Source organism: Ranitomeya imitator, chromosome 6 (genome assembly GCF_032444005.1).
Source record: "Ranitomeya imitator isolate aRanImi1 chromosome 6, aRanImi1.pri, whole genome shotgun sequence".
NCBI lineage: Eukaryota > Metazoa > Chordata > Amphibia > Anura > Dendrobatidae > Ranitomeya > Ranitomeya imitator.
In genome coordinates, this window is record NC_091287.1 from 366,669,090 (window position 1) to 366,697,004 (window position 27,915).

The window sequence follows — 27,915 nt, forward strand, 5'->3', positions numbered from 1 at the left end:
ACTTCAAATAGCGTCCATTAATACAGTTCTATCCTTGAAGGTATTAGGAACGGCACTGTACTTAGTGTCCAGGAATTTAGTTCCATTTTTCCAACGGAGTTATCAATATAAAGTCTAAAGAAAGTTCAAAAAGAGCAAAAAGCAAAGTTCAAAAAGCAGTCTTTCCGGAGCTTTGATTTAGTGCCTCCGGGCTGATAAAAAGTTCAAGAATATGCAATAAGTTCATACAGACAAGTCTCTGTAGGCACTGGGCTTAAACGTTGCAGACTGATAGCAATGACTATACTACATTTTCTGTTTAACTATATACGGCATAACATATATACAATTCACATTATGAGCTTTATAGTTGGTAATCTGCATACCTGGCCGGTAATTGACCCTGGGTACTACGCTGTGATCTACGTAATAGCGGTGTCTCTTCATGTGGTGTACTACTGTCTACTGCGGATGTAGTATCTGCCTGCTCTGCTAAAGATAATTCCATAACTATGGAGTTGGCAAGTCCACCGTGAATGGGATTACTCTGAACAGGAATCTGTTCTTCCTGGCCTGGAACCTCCTGTAGTACGGGGTCAGCCTCTTCCTGTCTTGGGACTTCTGGTATTGGGTTCGGTGTTGGGTAAAAGGCCACCATGGGAACCACTACTGCACCATGGTATGTTAGTAGGGTTTTGGGAAAGTCTCCTATACAGGTGTGATACACTTCCTCTTCTTTTTCCTTTACTGGTTGAACCTGTATGGGTTGAATAACTTCTGGTTCTGGCTGGACAACGTCTGGCTCTTTCAATGCTTCCGGACATAATTTAAGATTGTCTCTTGACACTAGTACAGATGTTAAGCCTCCGTTTTTGCTAATGAGACACATTTTAGGATTATCCACTCTTGTTGGTAAAACTGTGTAGGGTACGGCTTCCCACTGATTGTCCAGTTTATTGGTTCGATGATTTCTCTTGAGCACTTGGTCACCCGGTCTTAATGGGGTCGCTAGAGCATTCTGGTTGAAAGTTCGCTCTTGTCTTTCTCTAGTTTGCTGAAGGCTTCTTTCCACACTCTCTTGCACTTGGCGATACTGCTTTTGCCGTATGATATCCCAATTGGAGTCTTGAACTTCTGCGTCTGGTTTCAGAATTCCCATTTCTAGATCGATTGGTAATTGGCCGGGTCTTGCACGCATAAGGTAAGCTGGGGTGCAGTTGGTGGAGCTCACCGGGACATGATTATACAGATCCACCAAGTCAGGCAATTTCTCTGGCCATTGATTCCTTTCTGTCTCAGGTAAAGTCTTTAGTAGGTCTATTACAATATGGTTCATCTTCTCGCATAAGCCGTTTGTTTGTGGATGATAGGCCGTCGTCCGGATCTTTTTGCAACCATACATATTACAGAATTCTCTGAAGATCTCTGATTCAAAGGCTGTACCTTGGTCGGTGAGAACCTGTTCCGGATATCCATGGGGTCTACAAAAGTACGTTTGGAACGCTTTGGCTGCTGTTTTTGCTGTCAGATCTTTTACGGGTACTACTACCAAGAAACGTGAATAATGGTCCACGATGGTCAAGGCATAGACATAGCCGGACCGGCTTGGTGTCAACTTCACGTGGTCCATGGCTACAAGTTCAAGTGGTTGTTTGGTGATTATGGGCTGCAGTGGTGCTCTTTGGTTCTTTTGATCGTTTCTTCTGAGGTTACACGGGCCACAATTTCTGCACCACTGTTCGATTGATTTTCTCATCCCGACCCAATAAAATCTTTCTCTTAGAAGTACTTCTAACTTTTTCCAACCGAAGTGACCAGCACCATTATGGTAAGCTTCGAGGACCATCTTCACATCTTGTTTAGGCACAATAATCTGCCAAACCAATTCATGTGTTTTCGGATTGGTGTATCTTCTACAGAGCTTCCCTTGATACAGGAACATTTTGCCTCTCTCTTTCCAGAGTTGATGGGTCTCTTCTGGGGCATCCTCATAGGGATATGCACTTTGCTCAGTCAACAGTTCCTTCACCAACCTCACAGCCGGATTGCTGTCTTGGGTGTCAGCCCATCTATGGTGTGCTAACGGATTAAAATTCACCTCTTGTTGTTTCTGATAGGTACTTGACTGATGATGTTTTGCCTTGGGACGATGGAAGGCTGGTAGTTCAATTTCTTCAAGCTCCCCCGTTTCCTCTTCTACATCTCTCAAGTGTGGCATCCGGGATAGGGCATCGGCATTTCCATTCTTGCGACCTGCTCGATACTTGATTATGAAGTTGTAATTAGATAACCGGGCTATCCATCGCTGTTCTAACGCACCTAATTTGGCTGTGTCCAGGTGGGTCAACGGATTGTTGTCAGTATAGACAATAAATTCTGCAGCGGCCAGATAGTGTTTGAAACGCTCCGTCACAGCCCAAACTACTGCCAGTAGTTCCAATTTGAAGGAGCTGTAATTTTCTGAATTTCTTTCAGTAGGCCGGAGCTTTCTACTTGCAAAGGCGATGACTTTCTCCCGACCTTCTTGCTTTTGTGACAGCACCGCTCCTAGTCCCACATTACTGGCATCGGTGTAGAGGATGAAAGGTTTATGGTAATCTGGGTATGCCAGAACCTCTTCTCCGGTTAGTGCCTTCTTTAGTTGTTCAAAGGAGTCTTCCCTTTCGTCGTTCCACTGAAAAGGAGGGTTTCGGTTTGAAGGTTTCTTCGTCTGCCCTACCAAGGTGTCTTGCAAGGGTGCTGCCAACTTGGTAAATCCTTTTATAAATCTGCGATAGTAACCCACCAATCCCAGGAATTGTCTCACTTCTTTTGCGCTGGTAGGTCTTGGCCAATCCCTTATGGCGCTTATTTTCTCGGGATCTGGTGCTACTCCCTCCGAACTCACGATGTGTCCCAGGTACTGTACCTTTGGCTTGAGAAGGTGACATTTGGATGGCTTGACTTTCATGCCATACCTGGATAAGGCTTCGAACACTTCTGCCAGGTCTATTAAATGTTGTTCGTAAGTCTTTGAGTAGACGATCACATCATCTAGGTACAGGAGGACGGTCTCGAAGTTCTTGTGTCCGAGGCAGCATTCCATCAGCCGCTGGAAGGTACCGGATGCGTTGCAGAGTCCGAACGGCATGCGATTAAATTCACATGGACCCATTGGTGTGGTGAATGCCGTCTTTTCCTTATCTCTCTCAGCCACAGGGACTTGCCAATACCCGCTTGTTAAGTCTAAGGTGGAAAAATAATTAGCAGATTTCAAAGCAGTTAAGGACTCTTCTATCCTAGGCAAGGGGTAGGCGTCTTTATGGGTGATGTTATTAATCTTCCGGTAGTCTACGCACATTCTCATGGTTCCGTCCTTTTTTTTGACAATCACTAGAGGGGCCGCCCAGGGGCTACAGCTGTCTCTTATTACCCCGGCCTGTTTCATTTCCCTCAGCATATCTTTTGCACATTGATAGTGAGCGGGCGGTATGGGTCTATATCTTTCTTTTATTGGGGGATGGTCACCTGTGGGGATTGTGTGTTCTACCCCTTCTATCCGTCCGAAGTCCAATGGGTGTTTACTGAAGACTTGTTCATATTACGTCACTAGCCTATACACCCCTTGTTTTTGATGGGTAGGTGTTGAATTTATGCCCACGTGTAGCTGTTGGCACCAATCCTCCATTTCTCCATCTGAGCCATTGCCTTCCACCTGACAGGTTGGTTCTAAGGGCTCAATGGTTGTGATGGCATTGTTGTCAACAGTATATAGCTTTGCCATTGTAGCATACCTTGGCAAAGTGACCTCTTCCTCTCCACAGTTCAAAAGTCGTACCGGCACTCGTCCCCGGTGTACCTCGACTATCCCTCATGCTGTGAGTATAGTGGGCCTGCTGTCGGTGTACACTGGTTCTATTAAGGCTTGATAATCTCGTCCCTTAGTACCAATGGCTGCTCTACACCATACCAGCATTTCTGTTTTTGGTGGGATTACAATAGACGTTGGATCACTTACCCTCACACTGCCGATTTCTCCACCTGCAACTTCTACCTGTTGCCTTAACATCAATACTTTTATTTCCCTCCGGAGAACTCTCTGCTGGCAGGATTGGGCAGTTTCAGCAATTTGATGTAAGACAGAAATGACTTCGGAAAAGCAGTTCTCTAACACATTCATTCCTATCAATACAGTTGGTTCACAGTTCCGCCGGTCAACATCAACAACAATTATACCCTGTTTCTTCAGTTCTACTTTACCAATCTTTATGGTCATCTCCCTGAATCCTAGTTTCGGTACCAACTTACCATTACTGGCCCATGTATCTAGTTCAACATCAGAGGGCCCTTTATCAATATCTGCATCAGCCCAGTACCTCTTATAAAGGATATACGGTATAGATGAAATCTGGGAACCTGTGTCCAGCAAAGCGTTGAGGGGAATTCCGTCCAGCACGATAGGGATAATGGGTCGTCCTCCGATGTACCTGTCGTGCCAGGGTGTTGGGCCTTGAAAGTTCATTCCTGCGAAGCGGCCCGCATTCCCAGGGGATTCCCGTTTAAATCACAATCTCGTGCAAAGTGGCCCGGCTGCTGGCAACGGCGGCAAATGGGCTGTCCATCCGGTTGGTAGCGGTCGCGGGGTCGTCCTCTCCATGTCGGGTATCTCCGGGGTCTCATCCATGGAACATCCTCTCTACAGTTTGCCAACTCCATCTTGTGTCCTCTCATCTCCTGCATGGTTTTAGCCATTGAAGCAACAACATCAGCTAAAGAGTCAAGCTTTTGTTGAAGAGCCTCATTAGTACTGGGCCCCAGGGGCTTAGCAATGGCCCCAGACATAGCTGATGTCACTGGCACTCCCTGTTGTTGAGGTGCCTCTGCCATGGGTTGCGCAGGATCCTGATCCCGAGGTGCCTCTGCCAGCTGGAGACGTATAGCGCTCTCCTTTAATTGGGCAAATGTCAATTCAGGGTTCTTAAAAACAAGCATGCTCACATGCCCCCGGTGAGAAGGGGTGTAGAGTCCCTCAATAAATTGATCTCTTAGCAGTTTATCCGCTCCGGTGTTAAAAATGGGTTCAGCCAGTGTAAGTGATTTAAGGGCTTCCTGCAGGTTTAAGGCAAAGTCTCTCACGCCCTCATTAGCTTTTTGTTTGCAACTAAAGAATCGTATTTTAGCTTTGCTGCTGGCCGTGGTTTCAAATGTAGCTTTTAATCCAGCAAATATGCGTTCAACAGTGCCTTTTAGATCAGCTGCCCATGCTGTGACTTCTCGCTTAGCATGGCCACTTAACTGCATCATCAGGAGACTAACACGCTGAACTTCACCCACAGGGAACATGTCAAAATGGGCCAGCATCTTTTCTCTGAAATCGTCAAGGGTATTAGGCTCACCTTCATACATTGGAAGCCATGGGCCACCCGGGGTATATGGCATCAGCACCGGCATGATGGGCGCCACTCCTTGCACCGCTGCGCTGCCGGACTCTCTATTGACACTCTGTCTTTCAGCTGCATTAGCGTGGCCGAGTGCTGCGGCGTCTCCGTGCTGCGACATACTGTGCCCCCTTAGTTAATCCGGACCCTTCCGGTCCTCCGCTTCCGTCGGGATAGTGTAGATTCGTTCTGCTGTGCAGCAGGATCGATTTTCCCCTTGCTCTGATGTCAGAGCGCTCAGCTTGGTGCCGCCCACAATGACACGCCCCCTGCTGCTCCCACCCACCGCGCTCTGTAATGGCGGATTCTGAAGTTTTTCAGTTAGACTGGGGCTCAGGTGATGGCGTAGCTCAATTAACAGTCTCGTGCCTAACAGTTATGAAGTGATTACCTCAGGGGATGGCGGCCATCTTTACTCCATTATAACCAATGGGGAAAAGTCACTTTCAATAGTTTTCAATGGGGAATGGATTTTTCTTTAATAAAGTCAATTTTCAAGATTTTTCATCCCAGTTTTCACAGTTTTGGGCTCCAATCACGGCACACAATACCCGGTATACGGGCTGGCTAGATCCTGTTCGTGACGCCAATTGTGACGCCCAGGAGACCGGGATACCCAGCACCGGACCAATGGAGTCTGTCTCTTGAGGGGGATGTCACGGGTGGCTTGACCCGGTGCTGTAGCCTCAGGCAATGCACAGTGTAAGGGGTATCGTGAGGGAGCAGGCACTTACTTGATCAGCAGCAGGTTCTCTCAGGGGTGATGATCCTGATCCTGGATAGATAGCTATTGTCCAAATGAAAGTCTGAGGCACTGAAACGTATAACCAGTTTACTTTAACATAAAAGGATTTACAACCAGTCCTGTCACCGGAGTCTGTATGGGAACTCTGAGTTACTTTGACCCTGCCGGGGTCTTCGCCTCTTATTGTGCGCAATTTCTGTGTGGCCCTGCTGCTGTATGTGAACTGGCTGCTGGCCCAATCTGTCCCCTCCGGGTCCTGGTTCGACGGGCAACCCGAGTCCTTTTATCGGTTTACCCCCTCTGGGAGTACCGCTGAACTCTGTGTCTGTTGCTGCGTCCGGCCCTAGTGAAGCTGATATCACCTCACGTTTTTCCGGTTGCTGTATTATATATAATGAATACAGCCACGGATCCGGTATCCGTCTTTGCGCCTGTTCTGGGTAGTGATTAATGCTACCCGGTTCTCACAATGTCCTTTTTCTCTATCCCTCTTCTCCTCAGGCCGGTGATTTAGGCCTGGTAACAGTCACAGGGCTGTTAGATATTCAACTGTATGACCTCTCACTTTCAGCTCCTTGGCCCAACTGCCATTTCTTCTCTCAGACCAGAATGGATCAAGGGGAGTCTCTGGAGCTCCCCCTTCTGGCCGGAGGTGGTAGTGCAGTCTTGCTAATTTAGTATTTGTATTTACTGTCAGTAACTATTTTTGTGGCAAATACCCCTAGGGGTGCCACAGGTACAACCACTCATATAGTGCCAGTTAGTTGTATGTGGTCATAACCATGGATAACTTAGCTACTGCAATGCCCTGCACATGGGGTAAGTGACATAGCTTATCAGAAGAACTCTACTACTTTTCTAAATGAAGGTATTTCCTAATATTATTATTGATACACCTACTACATATTGGGATAGGATCTTGGAGATGGGAATACCCCTTTAACATAATTAGACCCAGAATAAGCCTATAAATTATTTTCCAATCTGATTCAAGACAAACCTTGTAATTATTTCTATCATGCACAATAGCATGCCCTTGTTGAATGAAAGCTACCAAACAAATTGAAAACTAATTGATGAAAGTCACAGAAAACCAAGTCTTCTCTGGAGCTATACTACTGAGAAATTATCATGGCAACATGAACACTTCAGATCAGAGTCAGTGTTATAAATGCAGGATCACTATTTGTATTTATGTGGGTAAATGTATGAAATGGCACTGGGTAGAATGAAATGAATCAATGTACGTTCTCCAAGGCAAGACTGTGCATGTCAAAAATGGAACAAGGAAATGTCACGGGTGTCTCTCAGCAGTATAGGCCCGGAAAGTTCAATAAATACTTAGATATTGAACTTTGATTGAACATGTTTAGTATGGATAAAAGGGCCTCTTAGAAAATTACTGTAGTAGGTGGTCTTAACAGCAACCATTCTAGTACCAAGATTAAAAACAAACCATGAAAGCAGTTGTAAATTTAATTTAAGAATTGCAGGTTTTATTATTTTTAGACAAAAATTACTACAGTACATTTGTAGCAAAATTTGTAGCATAAAACATTGTGATTGAATATGTGACTTTACCTTCGACTCATAAACATGAGTAATATACGGTACCTTAGACATTTAACTACGTACACTATATAGGTATAAGACTAAGTCAGATTCACTATATCTCTGAATCACATTATTTACTGAAACCCTAATTTCACAGCCTGAAATGATGAAATTAAAGGGAACCTGTCACCTGAATTTGGCGGGACAGGTTTGTGGTCATATGGGCGGGGTTTTCGGATGTTTGATTCACCCTTTCCTTACCCGCTGGCTGCATGCTGGCCACAATATTGGGTTGAAGTTCATGCTGTGTCTTTCCGTAATACACGCCTGCGCAAGACAATCTTGCCTTGCGCAGGCATGTACTACGGAGGACACAGCATGAACTTCAATCCAATATTGCGGCCAGCATGCAGCCAGCAGGTAAGGAAAGGGTGAATCAAACACCCAAAAACTCCGCCCATATGACCCAAAACCAGTCCCGCCAAATTCAGGTGACAGGTTCCCTTTAAGCAATAAATTGTAAAAAAAATATATTTAACCATATTTTAATATAAAATGATAGATCTAAATGAAATCTATTTTTGGTAAATTATAGTGTAATTTAGAGCATTGGCTTCCAGCTGATTACAGAATATATTATGCATAAAAAACATGAACCTTTACTTTAATAGAAACTTACTTTATGAAATGTTCTAAAATAGGCAGCTTTTTCATCTGGAAATTTTTCTAGCCTTCTTGGTCCCTTACTTGAAGCCTTCTTAAACACTAGCCAGCAGCGCCTATAAATCTGAGAATAAAAGTATAAAATCAATAAATTCTGACTTGACATATAATACTGTAAAATCAACTTAGCTGAACATATGGACACTTCAATAGGATAAATAAAACAGTTCTAAAATAATGTATGCTTTATTATAACGTTATTTGTAATGTTAGCACTTATTCACTGAGATATGACTTTATCATGATTACATTCATAGAGAGATAAGTAATTTGAATTGAATTCATTGTGAATTTTATGAAATTCTCAGGTCCTGGTGATTTCAAACAATTTTCTATTCAATTCCTACATTGCAGAGATTGTGTCAGACATAGAAGGCTTACATGATCTCAGGTGTGACTGCTTCTATAGTGCAGCCAATCAGGAGGCATTATCAGAGCTTGTACAAATGCCAAGGTATGGAATTCAGCAGCCATTTCAGGGTTGGAATTTTGGATAATAAGAGGATGTCACAGCTCAGAAAAGAAAGCTCTAAAACAATGGACAAATATTTTAGACAATAGTGTGTTGTACAACTGCAGCACATAGAAAATAGGAGTAATGGGCAGCACGTTGGCCCAGTGGTTAGAAGTGCTGTTTTTGCAGCACTGGGGTCCTGGGTTCAAATCCCACCAAGCACAACATCTGCAAGGAGTTTGTATGTTCTCGCCGACACGGCACGGTGTGGGTTTCCTCCAAGTAATCCAGTTTCCTTTCCCACTTTAAAGACATAGTGATAGGGAAATTAGATTGTGAGTCCCAATAAGGACAGCGATGCAGATGACTATAAATAGTGAAGGCCCCTTCACTCTGTTTTTTTCCCCAAATACCCATTTTAACCTATACTACTGTGCTCATGTCCTCATTTTTACATGGACTTTGTGTCCATGTGACCACAAGGTGATATGTGCTTTGTTTTCTGGAAAGCCGGATGACAAGGGCCAATACAAGTGTATGGGTCAGTTAAAAACACGTACAGCTCACTGATGGCATCCGCGTGCCTTCCGTGTGTTGTCTATTTGCTGTACATGTTTAACATGGCAAAGTATAGGAGAAGCTTTGTAATTTAATTCTTTCTTTATCCATACTGGAAAAATTACGGATGGCACACTGATGACACACTGATCCAAAACACTGATGACACCAATGCTGTTTTTTCCGGGACTGGATTATACAGACTTGTTAAGGGGGAGTAAATAAGTAAAATAAATAAATATTAATCTTTCAATAATACATAGATACCATTTATAGATAGAGAGAAAGATAGAAGTACTAGTAGCAGTGCCAAATGATGTGTGATTGATTACTAATTTGGTATAGCTGGCATCTGTCCTGATGCATTGGAATTACAATTACACATTTGTATTTTCTTCATTTTAATGCACTAGACAGCAGAAGCAAAATAGCACAATTGTTTTTCCAGAAAAATTATCTGTAATCAATGTCAGATGGAGTACTTGATTTTTACAAGGTAATGTACTGAGATTTTGCATTTCTTGTACATTTGTTTTCATGAAGGGGGAATAATTGTTTTTTTCTTTTAATGCCCAAAAGTTCCCTAAAATACCGACACTTAAGGCCTCATTCACACTTCTGTCTTTCAACTCCCATCACGATCCATCATTTTTTGAGAATGCAGGATCCTGCAAAAAAATTGGCAGGATCCTGCATTTTCTCATAGACTTGTATTAGCTACGGATTGTGATGGATGGCCATCAATTTCATCCGTCTTTCACTGGATCCTGCATAAAAAAACGGTCCGTCAGGCAGAGAAAACGTTCAGAGGAACGTTTTTTCTGCAAGCCAGAAAATCGGTCAGCGATACATCCTGCGCTGCCCGTCACTGGCTACAATAGTAGCCCATGGGCACAGGATGCATTTCTGCCTGTGAAAAGCAGGAATCCAGCGACGGGTCCCGCCTTTTCAAAGAGAGCATGCATGGAAGAATTTCCCATCAGGGAAATTCTCTCGCTCGCTCTCTTTCTCTTTTTACCATTGATGCTGCCTATGCAGCATCAACAGTAACAAAATATAATGTTAAAAATAATAAAAAAAATTAAAAAAATCGCAATATTCTGACATGTTCCCGGCAGCTAGCGTTACTTCCTTGTAATACATTGCAACTTCTCGCGAGATTTCACAATGTATTACTAGGAACACCAGCTGCCAGGAGCGTTGCTTCGCGGGAATGCCGGTAGGTGAGAATACTGTGATTTTTTTATTTTTTTAACCTGGTTTGTGTTGTGTATGCATATTTGCAGCGGAAAACCACTGCGAAGATGCATACACAACAGGTGCACATAGGCTCGACGGGTCCGTCAGAAAGACGGGCCCAGTGCACACGTTTTCCACAATCTGCACAGGATCCATCATTTCAATTTCTTGATGGATCCTGTGCAGATTTGGAAGACGAAAGTGTGAAAGAAGCCTAAGGCTATGTTCACACTCTGCAGATTCCACTGCGGATTTTTCCGCAGCAGAATTGCAAAATCCGCAGTGAAAACCCATCGCGGTTTTTACTGCGGATTTATCGCGGTTTTTACTGCGTTTTCTTCTGCGGATTTTCATCTGCAGTTTTCTATTGGAGCAGGTGAAAATCCGCAGAAAAGAAGTGACATGCTGCGGAATGTAATCCGCAGCGTTTCCGCGCGGATTTTTCTGCAGCATGTGCACAGCGTTTTTTGTTTCCCATAGGTTTACATTGAAATGTAAACTCATGGGAAACTGCTGCGGATCCGCAGCGGTCAAATCCGCTGCGGATCCGCAGCAAAATCCGCAAAGTGTGAATATAGCCTAACTGCATCTGGCTTAACTCATAAAGTGAGCATGTGTTGTAAACTTTTTTTCACATACCTGTTTTACTAATACATTTTTACATCTGCCACAACACTAATACAGCACCCTCTTGCACATGCTGGATTTTTGGTCATGTAACATGTACCTATCCAGCATTTACTTTTTGTTATGTTCTGGAAAGGGATTAAATTTTGTTGAAATAATGAAAAAATATAAACAATTAACTGCATGCCTGATTTAGCACACCTGTTTTACTAGTCCAATTTAATATCCATATATACCACATTTATACTGCAAGCCTGCTGTCATGAATCATTAGGGATTCATGACAGCTCTGGGTCTGCTGAAATGTAAATGTTTTTTTCTTTTGGTCCAGCAAGAGTTAATGTCAGTCTCTCTCTTTTAGGCAGGTCATCTGATGTTAGTTGGTAACCATTCCCACCTCCCTTTAAATAGTCACATGATCAATCAGCTGATCGGTTATAGAATTTTTGCTCTAAGCAGACCAGCTTGGTGTGTGGAGCTCACCTGTGACAGTGGTATTGCTGCTGTGGGAGTAACGCTCTCCTGGTGCCATTTACTCTGATGTTGTGAAGCTTAGAAGCCAAGCCAAGCTGAGTAGTTTCCTTTTTGTCTGTCCCCTGTTTGTATTTCCCCTGTATGTTACCATCTGCAATGGCAAGGTTAACATCCTTACTGGCCAGTGCACAAGCCAGGGTATATAGAAGTGACAATCAGGGACTAGGCATGTGATGGTGACAGGGGGAAGGACCCACATAGGGCATTATGGAAGCTTAGGTACAAGCACAGGTTGGTGTCAGGAGGTGTCCCATCCCCCACCCCCTTCCTTTCCCTTTTTCATCCTGTCTTATTTATATGATGTTGTCTACTGTACTTACCCATGTCCGAGTGTGACTCCTGCTGACACATTTTTCATTAAGCACATGTATCTACCTAACTGGCATTTCTTATCATGTCCTTTTTGGCAAGCATTGATTAATTTGAGTTGACAACATTGTCAGCTAGCTGGCAGTAGCAAAGGCACCATCCATCCAGGAAATACTACCAAGTGAAGGCCACAATTGGCATTTTTTTGCTTTTTTAAAGGTAATTTGTCAGCAGGATTTTGCTATGTAATCTGAAGATAGCAGGAGATAAATCCTGAAACACATTATTCAGGGATGTGTCACTTGTCAAAGTGCCTGCTTCTGTTTACATAATGTGAAGGATTTATCACTAAGAGACAAACATTACCAGACTACTCCTGGTGACTAAGCACCTCACTGTCTATTGACTTGTACATGGAGAGCTTGGTGTGGGTGGGATTAGCTTTCTCAGCTCTGCATCATTCTAAATCTAAAAGATCTGATTGTGTCAGAATGGCTGCACCCTGTAATCAAAGTGATACATCTTTGGATTCAGCTTTGTATTGCCTACATCATGCTGCTATCAGATGAAGTAGCAAAAGCCAGCTCTCTAATTCCATTTAAGCATGTTAGAGGGGAGAATGCCGAGTGTCATATGGAATGTATGGCACATCACTCACTTCAGTCATTGCATACTGCAGGATGATGTCACCTCTAACACCATCTGAGGCCCTGTTCTACAGAGAACACTCAGTCCAATCACAAATAACTAAGAGGGCAAGTTTTTGGACTTTTTTTTAGAAAAAGTGGGGAAAGTTTGTCAGTGCACTATGTTATTAAATGAGTTGTTGGCTATTGCCGGGTTGGGTCACTTTGACATTACTAAGTCTGCATTTGAATTAAAGATATTGAAAGGCTTGGACACTAGAGAGGGTTAGAGAGATAGACACATATTTACATATTTTCAGGGTAACTGGAGTACCTGGAATTCTTGGAAAAATTATTTTCCACAATTTTTTTTTCAAAAATGTGTCAAACCTAGCAAAAGTATGATCACCTCTACATTTATATAAGCTAGCATTGTTTTAAGAATAGTCCCTTCCTACCACTAGATTTTCGCATTGTTTTCTTCATGGCTGAACATATTTAAGAGCAGGACTTGCCTCCTGTCATCTATAATGTACTTTGGTGATAATGAAAGGCACTCTAGAAATAATGGTGACATACATGATATAATAACAATAATATGTATTTTTCTTATACCTGAAGGTTGTTTTATGTAACAAAAAGCTTTTTTTCATTAAGCTTTGTATTTTTGTTCTTTCTAAAAAAAATCATTTTACTCTTTATTTAAATTATAATATTGCTAAAAATTATTAGACCATAAATATTCAGACCATATTCCAAATTATATGAATTTTAGCTATCATTATTTTGTCTACTCCACACAGTAATAATTTCTCTTTATTCCCATTATTTCCTTTCTAACACTGTTGAATATAAATTTAACACCTGAGTAAATCCCTCTGGAGAAAGAACACAGCAGTCAAAGAAAGCCTGTACTTCATGGACTCTTCAAAGCCTTATTGAGAAGAAACAACTGTGAACAGGGATTAGATCTCTCACAAGCTATTCACCAGAAGGAGAACAAGATGGGTTTTCCAACTGGAAGAAAAAAATCCATTTTGATTACCCACATATGTAAAGAATGGAAAATAAGAGAAGCTTCCATGGGAGTAAGGCTATGTGCACACGATGTGGATTTTGCTGCGGATCCACAGCGTTTCCGCAGCTGCGGATCCGCAGCAGTTTCCCATGAGTTTGGGAAACCAAAAATGCTGTGCCCATGCTGCGGAAAAAAACGTGCGGTAATGCAGCGTTTTATTTTCCCCAACATGTTAATTCTTTTTGTGGAATCCGCAGCGTTTTTACATCTGCTCCAATAGAAAACTGCAGATGTAAAACCGCAGCGGAATCCGCAATAGAAAACGCGATAAATCCACAGTAAAAACCGCAGCGGTTTTCCCCTGCGGATTTATGATATCCGCTGCGGAAAAATCTGCAGAGGAGCTCTATATGTGTGCACATACCCTTAAGGTTTAGTGTTGGTGATGTCCTCTACACTGATTCAATAGTAAGTCTGAATGCAACTAGCTGGACCAGTAATTGTAAGGCCAGCAAAAAGCCAATGCCTAACAAATAACAGAAGTAGAGGAAGAACATTTTCACCAGATTCTAAACATGTGTGTACAATAAAGAGAGAATACCGTGAAAAAATAAAAAAATGTACAGCAAATCAAATGCTGGGCAGTTTAGGTGAAAAAATCAATATACACAAACAGGAGATAATTGGTTCAAACAGCATGCAAATCGATTTGTACAGGTCAACCTCCCAAAATGCTATCACATTATATGATCTAGCACAGCTAATCATGGGGGTCTATCACAGCCAGTTTAAAAGTGAGGGGTGGCCAAGCAGCATCATTTTAAGCTTTTACAGTATAGGAATAGAGGTCAGAGTGCACAGCACATTTCATAGGATAGAAATAGGCAATATTGTTGAAAAAGAAAGTAGAGAGATATGGAAGGTGGAAGGTGGAAGCTGTGTCGGTATAACTGATTATGGAATTACAACTTCACACATTTCTCATCCTTCCTGCATTACAAAATCTTTCTCTATCGCTTTATGTCTTTCACCTAAGACTATATTAACCATAAAACAGATTGGATACCTTTTGGTGGACAACAAAACATTCTACAACTCAATCAAAGGCAACTGGACTACTTGAGATTCACTGTGAATAAGTTTGCTGCAAATTGTATTTTTTTTTGAAAAATTCACCAAACCTGGCAAATTCGAATTATTGAAACCAATAATGACTGAGAAAATGTCCATAGAGGCAACAATAAGATCAATTTGTAGAGGCACTGGCTTAAAATTATACTTTGCAAGAGTCATTTGTTTTTTTTATTTCTGACAGTTAAGTTGGTAAAAAGTAAAATTTTCTTAAAATGTAGATTTTTTTATGCTCCTGGACTATTCAAAGTAGGCTGATATTTTTTCTTTGATAGGAAGTGACTTGACTTTTCTGCATTTAGCAAAGGTTATTTGTCAGAGATTTCACCTTTAAAACCTCAATATGTGTTTAAGAAGTGTTGAGTGAAAGCTTTATTTTTTCGTTCATAGCATTATTTGTTAATGTTGGGCCATGTGACTTATGAGAGAATTTTAGATGTTCTTTACATTTGAATTCTGTAGCAAAATTTCTACATATGCCCCTGTTTACCTTTCATGAAATTTGGTTATGGACTCCAATTTATCACAAAAAAATTCAGAACAATATGACATGTTTGAAAAACGGTTGTCAGACTGCAATCCACATCACAAGAAGTGTGCGGCCACAAATAGACACCTATGGTGTAGACATGTTGTGACACACTATCAATCAGATTTTTTTTACAAGACTTAGTTATCTCATGCTACACAATTGAGATATGTTGAGCCAAGCGAAAAGGTGAGGAAGACCACATCTGTACATGTATCCTAAAGTTACATTATATTTTAAAATCATTGAAATCATTTATTACTAGGACTCTACATATTTTTTTAACTTATATAATATAACAAGAGAATTAAAAATTCATGCTGCAAATTTTAGTTTGGTATCAGAATTTAAGGACCTCGGAGAGCAACAAATACAAACATGGTTAGAAACCTAAAAGAGTATTATTATTTTGCAATAAAAAGTTACACAAATCTACCAAAAATACTTTTTGTATGAATTACTCATGCATGCAGGGATTCAATTGGAAATTGTTAGCATTTACTTCCTATTAATAAGCATCATTTCTGATCATGTGATGGTAAGAAGCTACAGTGGTATAACTGAAAGGGAGCTTGTCACCATTTTTGACCCTGCAAAAACACTGGTAGAACTAAGTATCAGACCCAGAACAGTTTACACATACTTTTTGTGTATGATGTTATTATGAATATTGCTGAGAACGAGTAATTTTAATACAACGGGTGTTTTCTCATGGGTGCTCTGAAGACAGTTCCAAATGCTCATGGATTCTGTTGTATCTATAGTAAGCATTTCTCAACCCTTTCTGCTATTGAGAGACAGATGTGGCATCAATCTAGGAGAACAGTCATGCTTCATTAGCAGAAAGGAATGGTTGTGCACACTTACTGCACCACTCCAGTTGATTTTCTGTTGGAGTGGTGCAACTAATCTAAGCTCCCTGCCCTTAATATAATTACAAGCTGCAGTCTTCATATTTTATTGGTGGGTCAGTCTTCTGCAAGTTATGATCTGCTGGATTGCTCCAGTGTTTGTTGGGTTATCTGGAAGTCACAACTCAATGTAAGTCAATGGGAGCCAGAACCAGGCCCAAACAAGGCTCTCATAGACTTGCATTAAAAGCTTGTAACCATTGCCTCATGTGAGGAGATGGTCTTGGACTTTTTACAACATGAAGCACTGATACATCGATCTTATTGTTGTGTTTATTAAATTTTTATTTTTTTTGCTTGTGAGTTTAAGGTGCACAAATCTCTCCTGGAATGTTTTCAGCCTCACAAATCAATATTGCCATCAGTGACACTAAGCAGAGTAACATGTGCAGGCTAGATCTCATGTATACATAAGTCATACATTAGTATGTTATCTGCATCTGGTGGGGACATGTGTGTCTTTGCTCCTCTCTGCAAGCGGCATTCCTAATACACAACCCGGCAGACGAGATGGAGATTGGGCTTCTTGAATTTTTTTTCAGCAAATGTTTAAAAGACAAGGTGTGAACATTTCTGTTCATCGAGGGGACTGATCATAGAAAAGGGAGAACAAGAAGCCACATATTCAGTGTGAGGGTTGGTGCGGTGATGTCGATGGGCGAGAATCGTTGCCAAGATCCTGATGCCCATGATGGAGATTGGTTGCTGGCTGGAGCTGAATATGTGTGCTTCGGTTATATTATCTGTTGTCTGGATTTGAGGAACAATGCTAAGGACACAAAGCACTCCATTGTTCAGCACCACCCTACATCTCCACTCTCATCTCATCCTACCACCCTACTCATGCCCTCCATTCTGCTAATGACCTGAGGTTAGCATCCCCAATAATCAGAACCTACCCAGTTTTAAGCGTGCCCTAAAAATGCATTTGTTCAGACTGGCCTACCACCTCAATGCATTAACCTAACTATCCGTGTTGCCATTCAAAATTTCTGCCAGAACCAGGTTTCTTGCATCATATTTGCACATGCTTTATGCATTTAAGCCCTCTGTGTCAGTACTATTACGTACTTAGGCCAATAACTGATGCATGCAGCATTACATGAACACCTGATTCTTATACTATGGCTGGTCTGAACAATGAAAGCAATTGTTATCATTCACCTTTTGTGTCTCCCCTTTTTCCTCATAGATTGTAAGCTTGCGAGCAGGGCCATCATTCCTCCTGGTATGTTTTGATCTATGTGTTCATTGTTATGCTGTAATGTCTATTGTCTGTACATATCCCCTCTAAAATGTAAAGTGCTGTGGAATATGTTGACGCTACAGAAATAAAATTATTATTATATTATTAAAGACTTGCTTCTGGATGGAATGAGATACATGTGCTACGGTAGTGATATCTGTTGTCTGGAGGAGCGTTGTCTGTGAGTACAGACTATACTGGTGGGAGATACAAAAGCTGTGGGTCAACCAAAAGTTGAGTAACAGTGAGTTTCTCCTAGTATGGGGCAGTGGAACTACTGGCCCTGGGTTGGGATCTTGTGGACTGGGGCAATGTATTTTGACCTACTACCCAGAGTTGTTGTAAGACCATGGAAATGAAGAATGAAAATAGTTTCATTGTGAACCTGCCTAGGTGATCATTACAAACCACAACCTCAGATCTTCACACCTTGGGTTTCTGGTCATTCAAAAGTCGTGGTCACAAGATGACGGTGGTGCGAGACTATAGCGACAGTAATAACAGATGATGGTGGCGCCTGGTAAGTACAATACTATGTCAGGAAAATTAGATTATTTATACAACTTCAGCGGTTAAACAAAATGAAAAACTGCTGAAGTGGTGCTTTAACATTGTGAAAAGATAGAGTAGCAAGAGTGACATGATAGATTAAAGATTCCCTTTCACAGCCATGCTGATACTAAAACTATTCATGAAGCTATACGTAAATTGATATTTGACTTAGCACTGCCTCCAGTATCATCAGGTCAAAAAATCTAAGAGATTCCTTTTAAGAAGAAAGCTAAAGAATCTAAAAGACAGTTGGTGAGGGTCAATCAAGAAGTTCAAACGTAATTACTTTATAAAGAAAGGAATTTTCAGATGAGTGGAAGTTCAGGATTTTTCCTATTCCTCAACATCCACTTCAAAACAGAAAGTTGGAGAAAATTAGCTCCACTCTTCCTTCAGAATGACAAGTGTTTATGATCATCTTTCAGTAGTGAAACAAAAGCTTAATGCTATGTGTATAAAAGTTATGCAGCTAAAAGAACTAGACAGTAAACTTTTACACTTTGCATTAGAACATGCAACATAGGCATCTGGGATGTAGTTAGTTAGATGTCAGTGGTAGTAACCATGAATACCTAAGCTACTGCAATGTCCTGCACATTGGGTAAGTGACATAGTTAATCAGCACTATAATACATTTCTAATTGGATGTATTTGCTAATATTATTGTTATTACACCTACTACATATTGGGATAGGATGTTGGAGATGGGAATACCCCTTGAAACCATGTCTTCAAAAATCAGTAAAGCACTATGGAAAATCAGCAAAAAAATAGAGGATATGAATTATGGTTAAAAATCTTATCTAGCCAATTCAATTCATGGCCAATTTATATTTTAAACCCTTTGAATCAAATCAGTGGGAACCCAACTCACAGCAACTCCCTTCATCAGTGCTTCGAGGGTTCAAGGCTCTCTTAGAAGTGCTGAAGCCTTTTCAACATTTTATAGGGTTTTAGGCTGGTTTTGTTCTTGCCTATGCTTTATTTTTGTAATGCAAGTGTTCTATTCCATTTTATGAGACAATGCTACAATATCTTGCATTCTACCTCTACAAATTTGGCATAGGCAAGTATGAATAGCAGGTAATCTAATTTAAACATTGAAGAGAAAGCAGAGCTTGCACGAATGTGTGGCCCCTTCAAATAGCTGAAAGGCAGAAATGGCTAGAGTCAGACCCCCTCTGATCTAAAATTGATAGTCCCGACTCCCTACATAAGGTTGTTAATGGTCCACAGGTTGACTTTTCATTTTCTTTCTATTTTTTTGGATAATTCTTAAATACACTTCAGGGATTCCAGGTGTGAATTAGCAAACATTTATAAATGATCGCTTGCGAAGAATTTTTATTTACATCAGAATAAAATGTAAAATCTTTTGCATGCTATTCACAGCTCTACACAATGAAAATGATAAAAGAAAGCATCACAGCTGGGGTTTGGAGCAGGAAACAATATTCTTTATAATAAAGGACAAAGAAGATAAATGCACACAGGCATCCAGGTGCGTCCACCTATAGGTTTAATATTTTATGCTTTTTACCAAATCATTTTTATTGACGGCAAAAGTACAATATTTGCAACTGAAACAGACCTATCGAATTGGATTTTTTAAAATGCTTTGTTTTTATTAGGGCTTTCTCAACATGAGAAATCAAAATTTAGAAATAAATACAGAAAGTGGCAGCTAAAAAGTATAAAGCATGAACCTAATTAGCTGCAAATATTGAAAAGCCCATTTGCATAAGCACAAAATACATATTTCCAAACATTTAGTCAAAGGATGTTATTGCTTTCACTTAGCACTTAATTATGAATATTATACAAGAAAAATATGGGTGGATTCAAGTAAAATAAATCTTTTTTATTTAACTAAGTATTAATCTGGAGAAAAGGGGAAATATTGCCATTTTTTTACTAGGAATAAAAAATGTTGCAATCTAGAAACATAAACTTCTGCGTGAGTGTTGTGGAAAGAAACTGTAGACTTTTCTTGACTATTGAGAGTACAGTCATAAATGAGGTTTCCATTAATGAGTCCTGATACATTAATGACTTTCTTAAAACTATAATTGACTGTCTAGTTGCAGAGTTTCAGATGTTGATGTATCCAGACACTTATTCGAGGGCTACGGCACCAACTTAAGCTATAATATTTGGTAATTCAGAGGCATGGTGAAAGGGCCTTAGGACATCATGGCACCAATATGAAGACTTCATGATGCTGTCTAAAAATTAGTGCCCATGATACCTGTTACTCAGTGATACAAACAACCTAAAAGAGCTAAACGGTGACTCAAATGAATGACAAAAAAATTCCTAAGCAACATCATGAAACGAGGATCAGCTCTGATTTTTCAATATAACCTTGTGTAACTTACTGCTTCAAACTTTCTAGCTTCCATTGCAAAATCTATAGCACTGACCACCAAGTACTTGTGCAAATTCAATTGACTTCTCATGTAATATGGGGCACTATTTATAAATGAAAAGTCCTGGTATTGTTTACTACCATTGCAAACCCTTTAAAGGAAATCTGTCAGTCGGATCAACCATCCTAAGCCGTCTATATGGGCATGCAGGTATAGGAAATTGAATAAAACAATACATTAACCCCTTCAAGTCGCGGCCCTTTTTCGTTTTTGCGTTTTCATTTTTCACTTCCCTCCTTCCCAGAGCCATAACTTTTTTATTTTTCTGTCAATATGGTCATGTGAGGGCTTATTTTTTGCGGGACGAGTTGTACTTTTGAAAGAAACCATTGGTTTTACTATGTATTTTACTAGAAAATGGGAAAAAAATTCCAAGTGCGGTGAAATTGCAAAAAAAAGTGCAATCCCACACTTGTTTTTTGTTTGGCTTTTTTGCTAGGTTCATTAAATGCTAAAACTAACCTGCCATTGTGATTCTCTAGGTCATTATGAGTTCATAGACATCTAACATGTCTAGGTTATTTTTTATCCAAGTGGTGAAAAAAAATTCAAAACTTTGCTTAAAAAAAAAAAAGTGTCATTTTCCGATACCCAAAGCGTCTCCATTTTTCGTGATTTGGGGTCGGGTGGGGGCTTATTTTTTGCGTGCCGAGCTGACGTTTTTAATTATACCATTTTGGTGCAGATACATTCTTTTGATCGCCCGTTATTGCATTTTAATGCAATGTCACGGCGACCAAAAAAACGTAATTCTGGCGTTTCGGATTTTTTCTCGCTACGCTGTTTAGCGATCAGTTTAATGCTTTTTTTATTGATAGATCGGGCGATTCTGAATGTGTCGATACCAAATATGTGTAGGTTTTTTTTTTAAATTGTTTTATTTAGGATGGGCGAAAGGGGGGTGATTTAAATTTTTATATTTTTTATATTTTTTTCATATTTTTAAAAACATTTTTTTTTACTTGTGCCATGCTTCAATATCCTCCATGGAAGGCTAGAAGCTGGCATAGCCTGATCGGCTCTGCTACATAGCAGCGATCATCAGATCGCTGCTATGCAGCAGAAATGCAGGTGTGCTGTGAGCGCCGACCAGAGGGGGGCGCTCACAGCAGCCCGGCATCAGTAACCATAGAGGTCTCAAGGACCTCTATGGTTACCTTCCTGATGCATCGCCGACCCCCGATCATGTGACGGGGGTCGTCGATGACATCATTTCCGGCCACCCGGCCGGAAGCGCCGGTTAAATGCCGCTGTCTGCGTTTGACCGCGGGATTTAACAGGTTAATAGCGGCAGGTGAATAGCGATTTCACCCGCCGCTATTGCGCGCACATGTCAGCTGTACAAAACAGCTGACATATCGCGACTTTGATGTGGGCTCACCGCCGGAGCTCACATCAACGGGGTGACACGGCATGCGCTGTACTAGTACAGCGCATGTCGTGAAAGGGTTAAAATCTGTGATCTGATGTCTTTTCCCAGAGAAATTTTTGTTATATGAAAATGAGCTGTTCAGAGCTATGGACTGGAAAACAATCTTCATAAGTAAGTGCCTCCAGAGCTTATTTTACATGACAGGGGGCATTGCCAGTGTGAGATATGTAATGGCCACTCTCTACTCTCCTCCTCCCACTGCAGATCTGTTTGTGATTATGCCTGACACATCTACAGGTTCCTCTCATCTTTAGATTGCATCTTGCAGGCAAACAGGATTGCAATATTGTTGCAATAGAACAGAGCTGTGATAGCTGCAGAAAATGTGTTAACAAGAAGACAAAGTTCAGTTGTACTATTCTGTGTTAGTTGTCTCACCAAATCTGTCATTGGTCATTGAGGGGTTAAGGGTAAGTTAATTTTAACGCTGAGAGATAGAATGTCAAAAATAAAATCTTGTATAAATTATATACATTTATTTGCATTTTACAGTGAGAAATAAGTATTTTTTCCCCTACCAACCAATAAGAGTTCTGACTCCTACAGATAAGTTAGATGCTCCTAATCAACTCATTACCTACTTTAAAGACAACTGTCTTACATAGTCACTTTTGCAATGACTCCTGTCCACAGACTATGGGCTACAAAACCATAAGTAAGATGCTGGGTGAGAAGGAAGCAACTGTTTGTGATATAGTAAGAAAATGGAAGACATACAAAATGACTGTCAATCAACATTGATCTGGGGCAACATGAAAAAAATCACCTTGTGGAATATCCTTGATCATGAGGACGGTGAGAGATCAGCCTAAAACTACATGAGGGTAACTTGTTAATGATCTCAAGGCATCTGGGACCACAGTCACCAAGAAAATGATTGGCAACACTTAAGCCGTAAAGGTTTAAAATCCGGCAGTGCCCGCAAGATCCCTCTGCTCAAGTAGGCACATGTGCAGGCCCATCTGAAGTTTGTCAATAAACACCTGGATGATTCTGTGAGTGATTGGGAGAAGGTGCTGTGGTCAGATGAGACAAAAATTGAGGTGTTTGTCATTAACTCAACTTGCAGTGTTTGGAGGAAGAGAAATGCTACATATGACCGAAAGAACACAGTCCCCACTGTCAAGCATGGAGGTGGAAACATTATGTTTTGGGGGTGTTTCTCTGCTAAGGGCACAGGACTACTTCACTGCATCAATGGGAGAATCAATGGAGCCATGTACCGTAAAATTCTGAGTGACAACCTCCTTCCCTCCGCCAGGACATTAAAAATGGGTCATGCCTGAGTCTTCCAGCAAGACAATGACCCAAAACCTACAGCCAAGGTAACAAAGGAGTGTCTAAAAAAGAAGCACATTAAGGTCATGGAGTGGCCTAGCCAGTCTCCAGACCATAATCGCATAAAAACCTTATAGAGGGAGTTGAAGCTCCGAGTTGCCAAGCGAAAGCCTCAAAATCTTAATGATTTAGAGATTATCTGCCAAGAGGAGTGGACCAAAATTCCAGCTGACGTGCGCAAACCTCATCATCAACTACAAAAAAGTCTGACTGCTGTGCTTGCCAACCATGCTTTTGCCACCAAGTGTTAAATCTTGTTTGCCAGACAGATCAAATACTTATTTCTCACAGCACATTGCAAATAAATGTGTATAATTTATAAAATTTCATTTTCTGGATTTTATTTTTGATATTCTATCTCTTAATTATAAAATTAACCTACTCTTAAAATTGTAGACTGTTCATGTTTTGTCAGAAGGCAAACTTACAAAATCAGCAAGGGATCAAATAATTATTTCCTTGACTGCATATATTTTTATTTATACATATATAAACAGTTGAAACTAGAAGTTTACATACACACACTATATAAAAAGACACATATGCATGTTTTTGTCAATATCTGACATGAAATCAGAATAAACCTTTCCCGTTTTACATCATTTAGGATTGCTATAATTGTTAATATTTGCCAAATGCCAGAATAATGAGATAGAAAATGTTTTAAGGCTATTTTGTTACTTACTTCAAAGTGAAAAGTTTACATATGTTTCATTAGTATTGGCTACCATTGCCCTTAAAATGAATGACTTGAGTCAAACGTTTGGGATATCCTTCCACAAGCTTCTCACAATAGTTGGTCAGAAGTTTGGTCCATTCCTGCTGACAAAATTGGTGTAACTGATCCAGGTTTGTAGGTTGCCTTGCTTGCACCTGCCTTTGCAGGTTTGCCCATAAATTTTCAATAGGATTGAAATCAGAGCTTTGTGATGACCACTCCGCAACATTTACTTTGACATCCTTAAGCCACTTTGTTACCATTTTGGCAGTATGTTTCAGGTCATTGTCCATTTGGAAGATCCATTTCCTCCCAAGATTTAACTTCCTGGCTGATGTCTTGAGATGTCGCTTCAGTATTGCCACATAATCTTCTTTTCTAATGATGCCATCTATTTTGTGCATCAGTCCCTCCTGCAGCAAAACATCCCCACAACATGATGCTGCCACTCCAGTGTTTCACATTTGGGATGGTGTTCTTAGGCTTTCACGCTTCTCACTTTTCCTCCAAATTGGTCATTATGTCCAAAAAGTTCTATTTTAGTTTCATGAGACCACAGGACATGTCTCCAAAAATTAAGGTCTTTTATCCTGTGTGCATAAAAAGCCAGATTAATGTTTGCTTATGTTTCTTTTGTCGTAATGGCTTCTTCCTGGCAGAGTGGCCTTTTAGCCCATGTTGATACAGTACTCGTTTCACTTTGAATATTGACACAATGTTACCAGCTTCTGCCATCATCTTCACAAGGTCTTCTGGCTTTTGTCCTTGGGTTGATATGCACATGTCAGACCAAAGCACATTCATCTCTGGGACAGAGAACGCATCTCTTTCCTGAGCGGTATGATGGCAGTACATTCGCATTCTTGCCTGTACTTGTGTATAATTGTTTGTACAGATGAACGAGGCACCTTCAGGTATCTTGAAATTGTACCCAAGGATGAGCCAGGCTTGTGCATGTCCTCAATTCTCTTCCTGATGTCTTGGCTGATTTCCTTAGACTTTCCCATAATTCTACATAGAGAATCAGTGTATTTCAAGTGTGCATTAAAATATATCCACAGGTGTGTTTCATTGTCTAATTAACTCAAATGTTGCCAAAAAAGAATCTTCCAAACACATGACAGCATAGTAATCTTAGTGTATGTAAACTTTTGACTTTACATTAAGTAAAAAAAATCCCTTAAATCATTCTCTCTCATTATACTGGCATTTGGCAAATATTAATAATTATTGTAATCCTAATTAACCTAAATGGGAAAGGTTTATTCTGATTTCATGTCAGATATTGAGAAAACATGCATATGTGTATTTTTATATAGTGTATGTAAACTTCTGGTTTCAACTGTAAATATAAAATATAAAATACCATATATACTTGTGTATAAGCCGAGTTTTTCAGCATTTTTTTTGTGTGCTGAAAATGCATCCCTTGGCCTAAACATAAGTCATTGTCCTGAAACATGGTGGGGGAGGGGGATCGGCCAAGCAACTGGTCACTGGAGGATGGAGCCAGTTTCTGCAGCTAAAGGCTGTGCCCGCTGCTAAAGAGAAATGAATATTCACTGCACTGGCAATGAATATTCATTGCTCTTATAACACACACAGTCTCAACCACAGCCGCCTACTTCCAGCTGCTGGGATAGCACGGGTGCCCGCTCATTAAGGTAATTAATTTTTACCTCTATTCACTCCCATAGGTGAGGAGAGAGGTCAACATTGATTACCTTAATGAGCGGGGACACCTGATCGCTTGGCCGCAGGAGCTGCTGGCACCAGAACAAGATAAGCAGTAGCAAGGTAGCAACAATCGGTCACTAATGTTTTGGGTTATACTATAGCAAGGGTATATGATACAAGTAACTCATATGATAGCGCACTTCGAGAATGAGTGATATAAAAGTTAACTTTTAATCTTAAACTTAAAAAAATAGGATAGAGACCAGGATAAATGAAACCCTGTGAGGGCTAAAGTGCTAAAACAGTGTTGCAGTAAACTATTCATGCATTTATACACATTCAACCGAGTCATTGGCATTGCTAAACCTCATAGAATCATAGAATGGTAGAGTTGGGAGGGACCTCCTGGGTCATCTGGTCCAACCCCCTGCTCAAAGCAGGATTCACTAAATCATCCCAGACAGGTGTCTGTCCAGCCTCTGTTTGAAGACTTTAATTGGAGGAGAACTCACCACCTCTCGTGGCAGCCTGTTCCACTCACTGATCACCCTAACTGTTAAAAAGTTTTTTTTTTCTAATATCTAAGGCTGGTTTCACACTTGCGTTTTTGAACGCATGCGTTTTAAAAAAAACGCATGGTGCAAAAACGCATGTAAACGCATGTAAACGCTGCGTTTTTTTGATGCACGCGTTTAACGCGTGCGTTAAAAAAACGCAGTGTTTACACGCGTTTACATGCATTTTTGCATGCGTTTGCGTTTTTTTGGGCATTTTCCCCCCAAAAAAAAAAATTTTAAAAAAAAGGTTACCAGACACAACCAATGGGAATAGAGAGGGCGTACATGATTGGCACTCAATATATAGACCCTAGGGGTACAGAAATTTTCAGAGCTTGCTACTGTTTCCGGTGTCATGATGGATCTTTCAATGGAGAACTTTTATTTCAAACTGGAGTTCAGCTTCAAGATTTTCCTTGCCTGTGTTTTTGCTTGGGAGCAAGACCGAAACCGCCAAAGATGGAGAAGGAGACAGCGTCGGCGTTTTTGGAGGCACCCCATCATTGAAGTGCGTGAGACCCGTGAAGCATATCACACGCTCTATGCGGAGCTGAATGCCAACCCGGAGAAATTCCAGGATTACACCAGAATGTCTCAAGATTCTTTCCGGGATTTACTGTCTCGTGTAGAAGGATCCATACGACGACAGGACACACGGCTCCGTAGAGCAATTCCACCCGAGGAACGTCTGTTAGTGACATTATGGTACGTTCCAAAAGTAAACCAATGACAGTCCAATTTTTTGGTTATGACATGTATTTTTTGTTGTTTTTTTTTACCTTTTTCTTATTGAAAAACACCATTAAGAGCCGATTTTAAATGTTTTTTTTGTTTCTTTTTCTTCTAGATTTCTGGCCACAGGAGAGAGTTTATCTTCCCTGCACTTTCAATACCGCCTTGGAATCTGAACCCTGTCCGGAATTGTTGTGGACACCTGTCGTGCGTTATGGAATGTACTCCGTGAGGAGTTTATACCCGTACCCACCGTGGACATGTGGCGGGAAATATCAAAAACATTTTTGAACGTGTGTGATTTTCCAAACTGTTTAGGGGCGGTGGATGGGAAGCACATCCGCATTGTTAAACCTGCCAGAACCGGATCTGAGTTTTTTAATTATAAAAAATATTTTTCGGTAGTGCTCATAGCAATAGCGGATGCGGAGTGTCGCTTCATCGCCGTGGACATTGGAGCTTTTGGCCGTGGCAATGATTCCCAGACCTTCAAGAGCTCGGATATGGGCCGTCGGGTATATGGCAACAATTTTAATTTTCCCCCCTCCACAGCCTCTCCCCAACACTCAAGGCCCACCGCTGCCATTTGTTATGGTTGGGGATGAGGCCTTCCAGATGTGTGAAAATCTCCTGAAGCCCTATTTTAGTAGGGACTTGGACCACACTCGAAGAATATTCAACTACAGACTGACCAGGGCCAGAAGAACCGTAGAGTGCAGCTTTGGCATTCTGGTTGCTAAATGGCGCATTCTTGCAACAGCCATCAATCTAAAAGTGGAAACAGTGGACGAGGTGGTCAAAGCCTGTGTGGTTCTACACAATTATATAATGGCTAAGGAGCGACCCCACATTGAACTTGATGAACCAGTTTCACACCCAT

At 40.9% G+C, this 27,915-nt stretch overlaps 1 protein-coding gene across 1 annotated transcript in view; it reads right to left on the reverse strand.

Annotated features, from left to right (window-relative positions):
• DOK6 (docking protein 6) overlaps positions 1–27,915 on the reverse strand; it is a 1,072,099-nt gene that overhangs the window by 609,131 nt on the left and 435,053 nt on the right. The window contains exon 2 of the mRNA XM_069730985.1: positions 8,375–8,482. Coding sequence (XP_069587086.1) covers positions 8,375–8,482 — 108 coding nt within the window. The remainder of the gene's footprint in view (positions 1–8,374; positions 8,483–27,915) is intronic.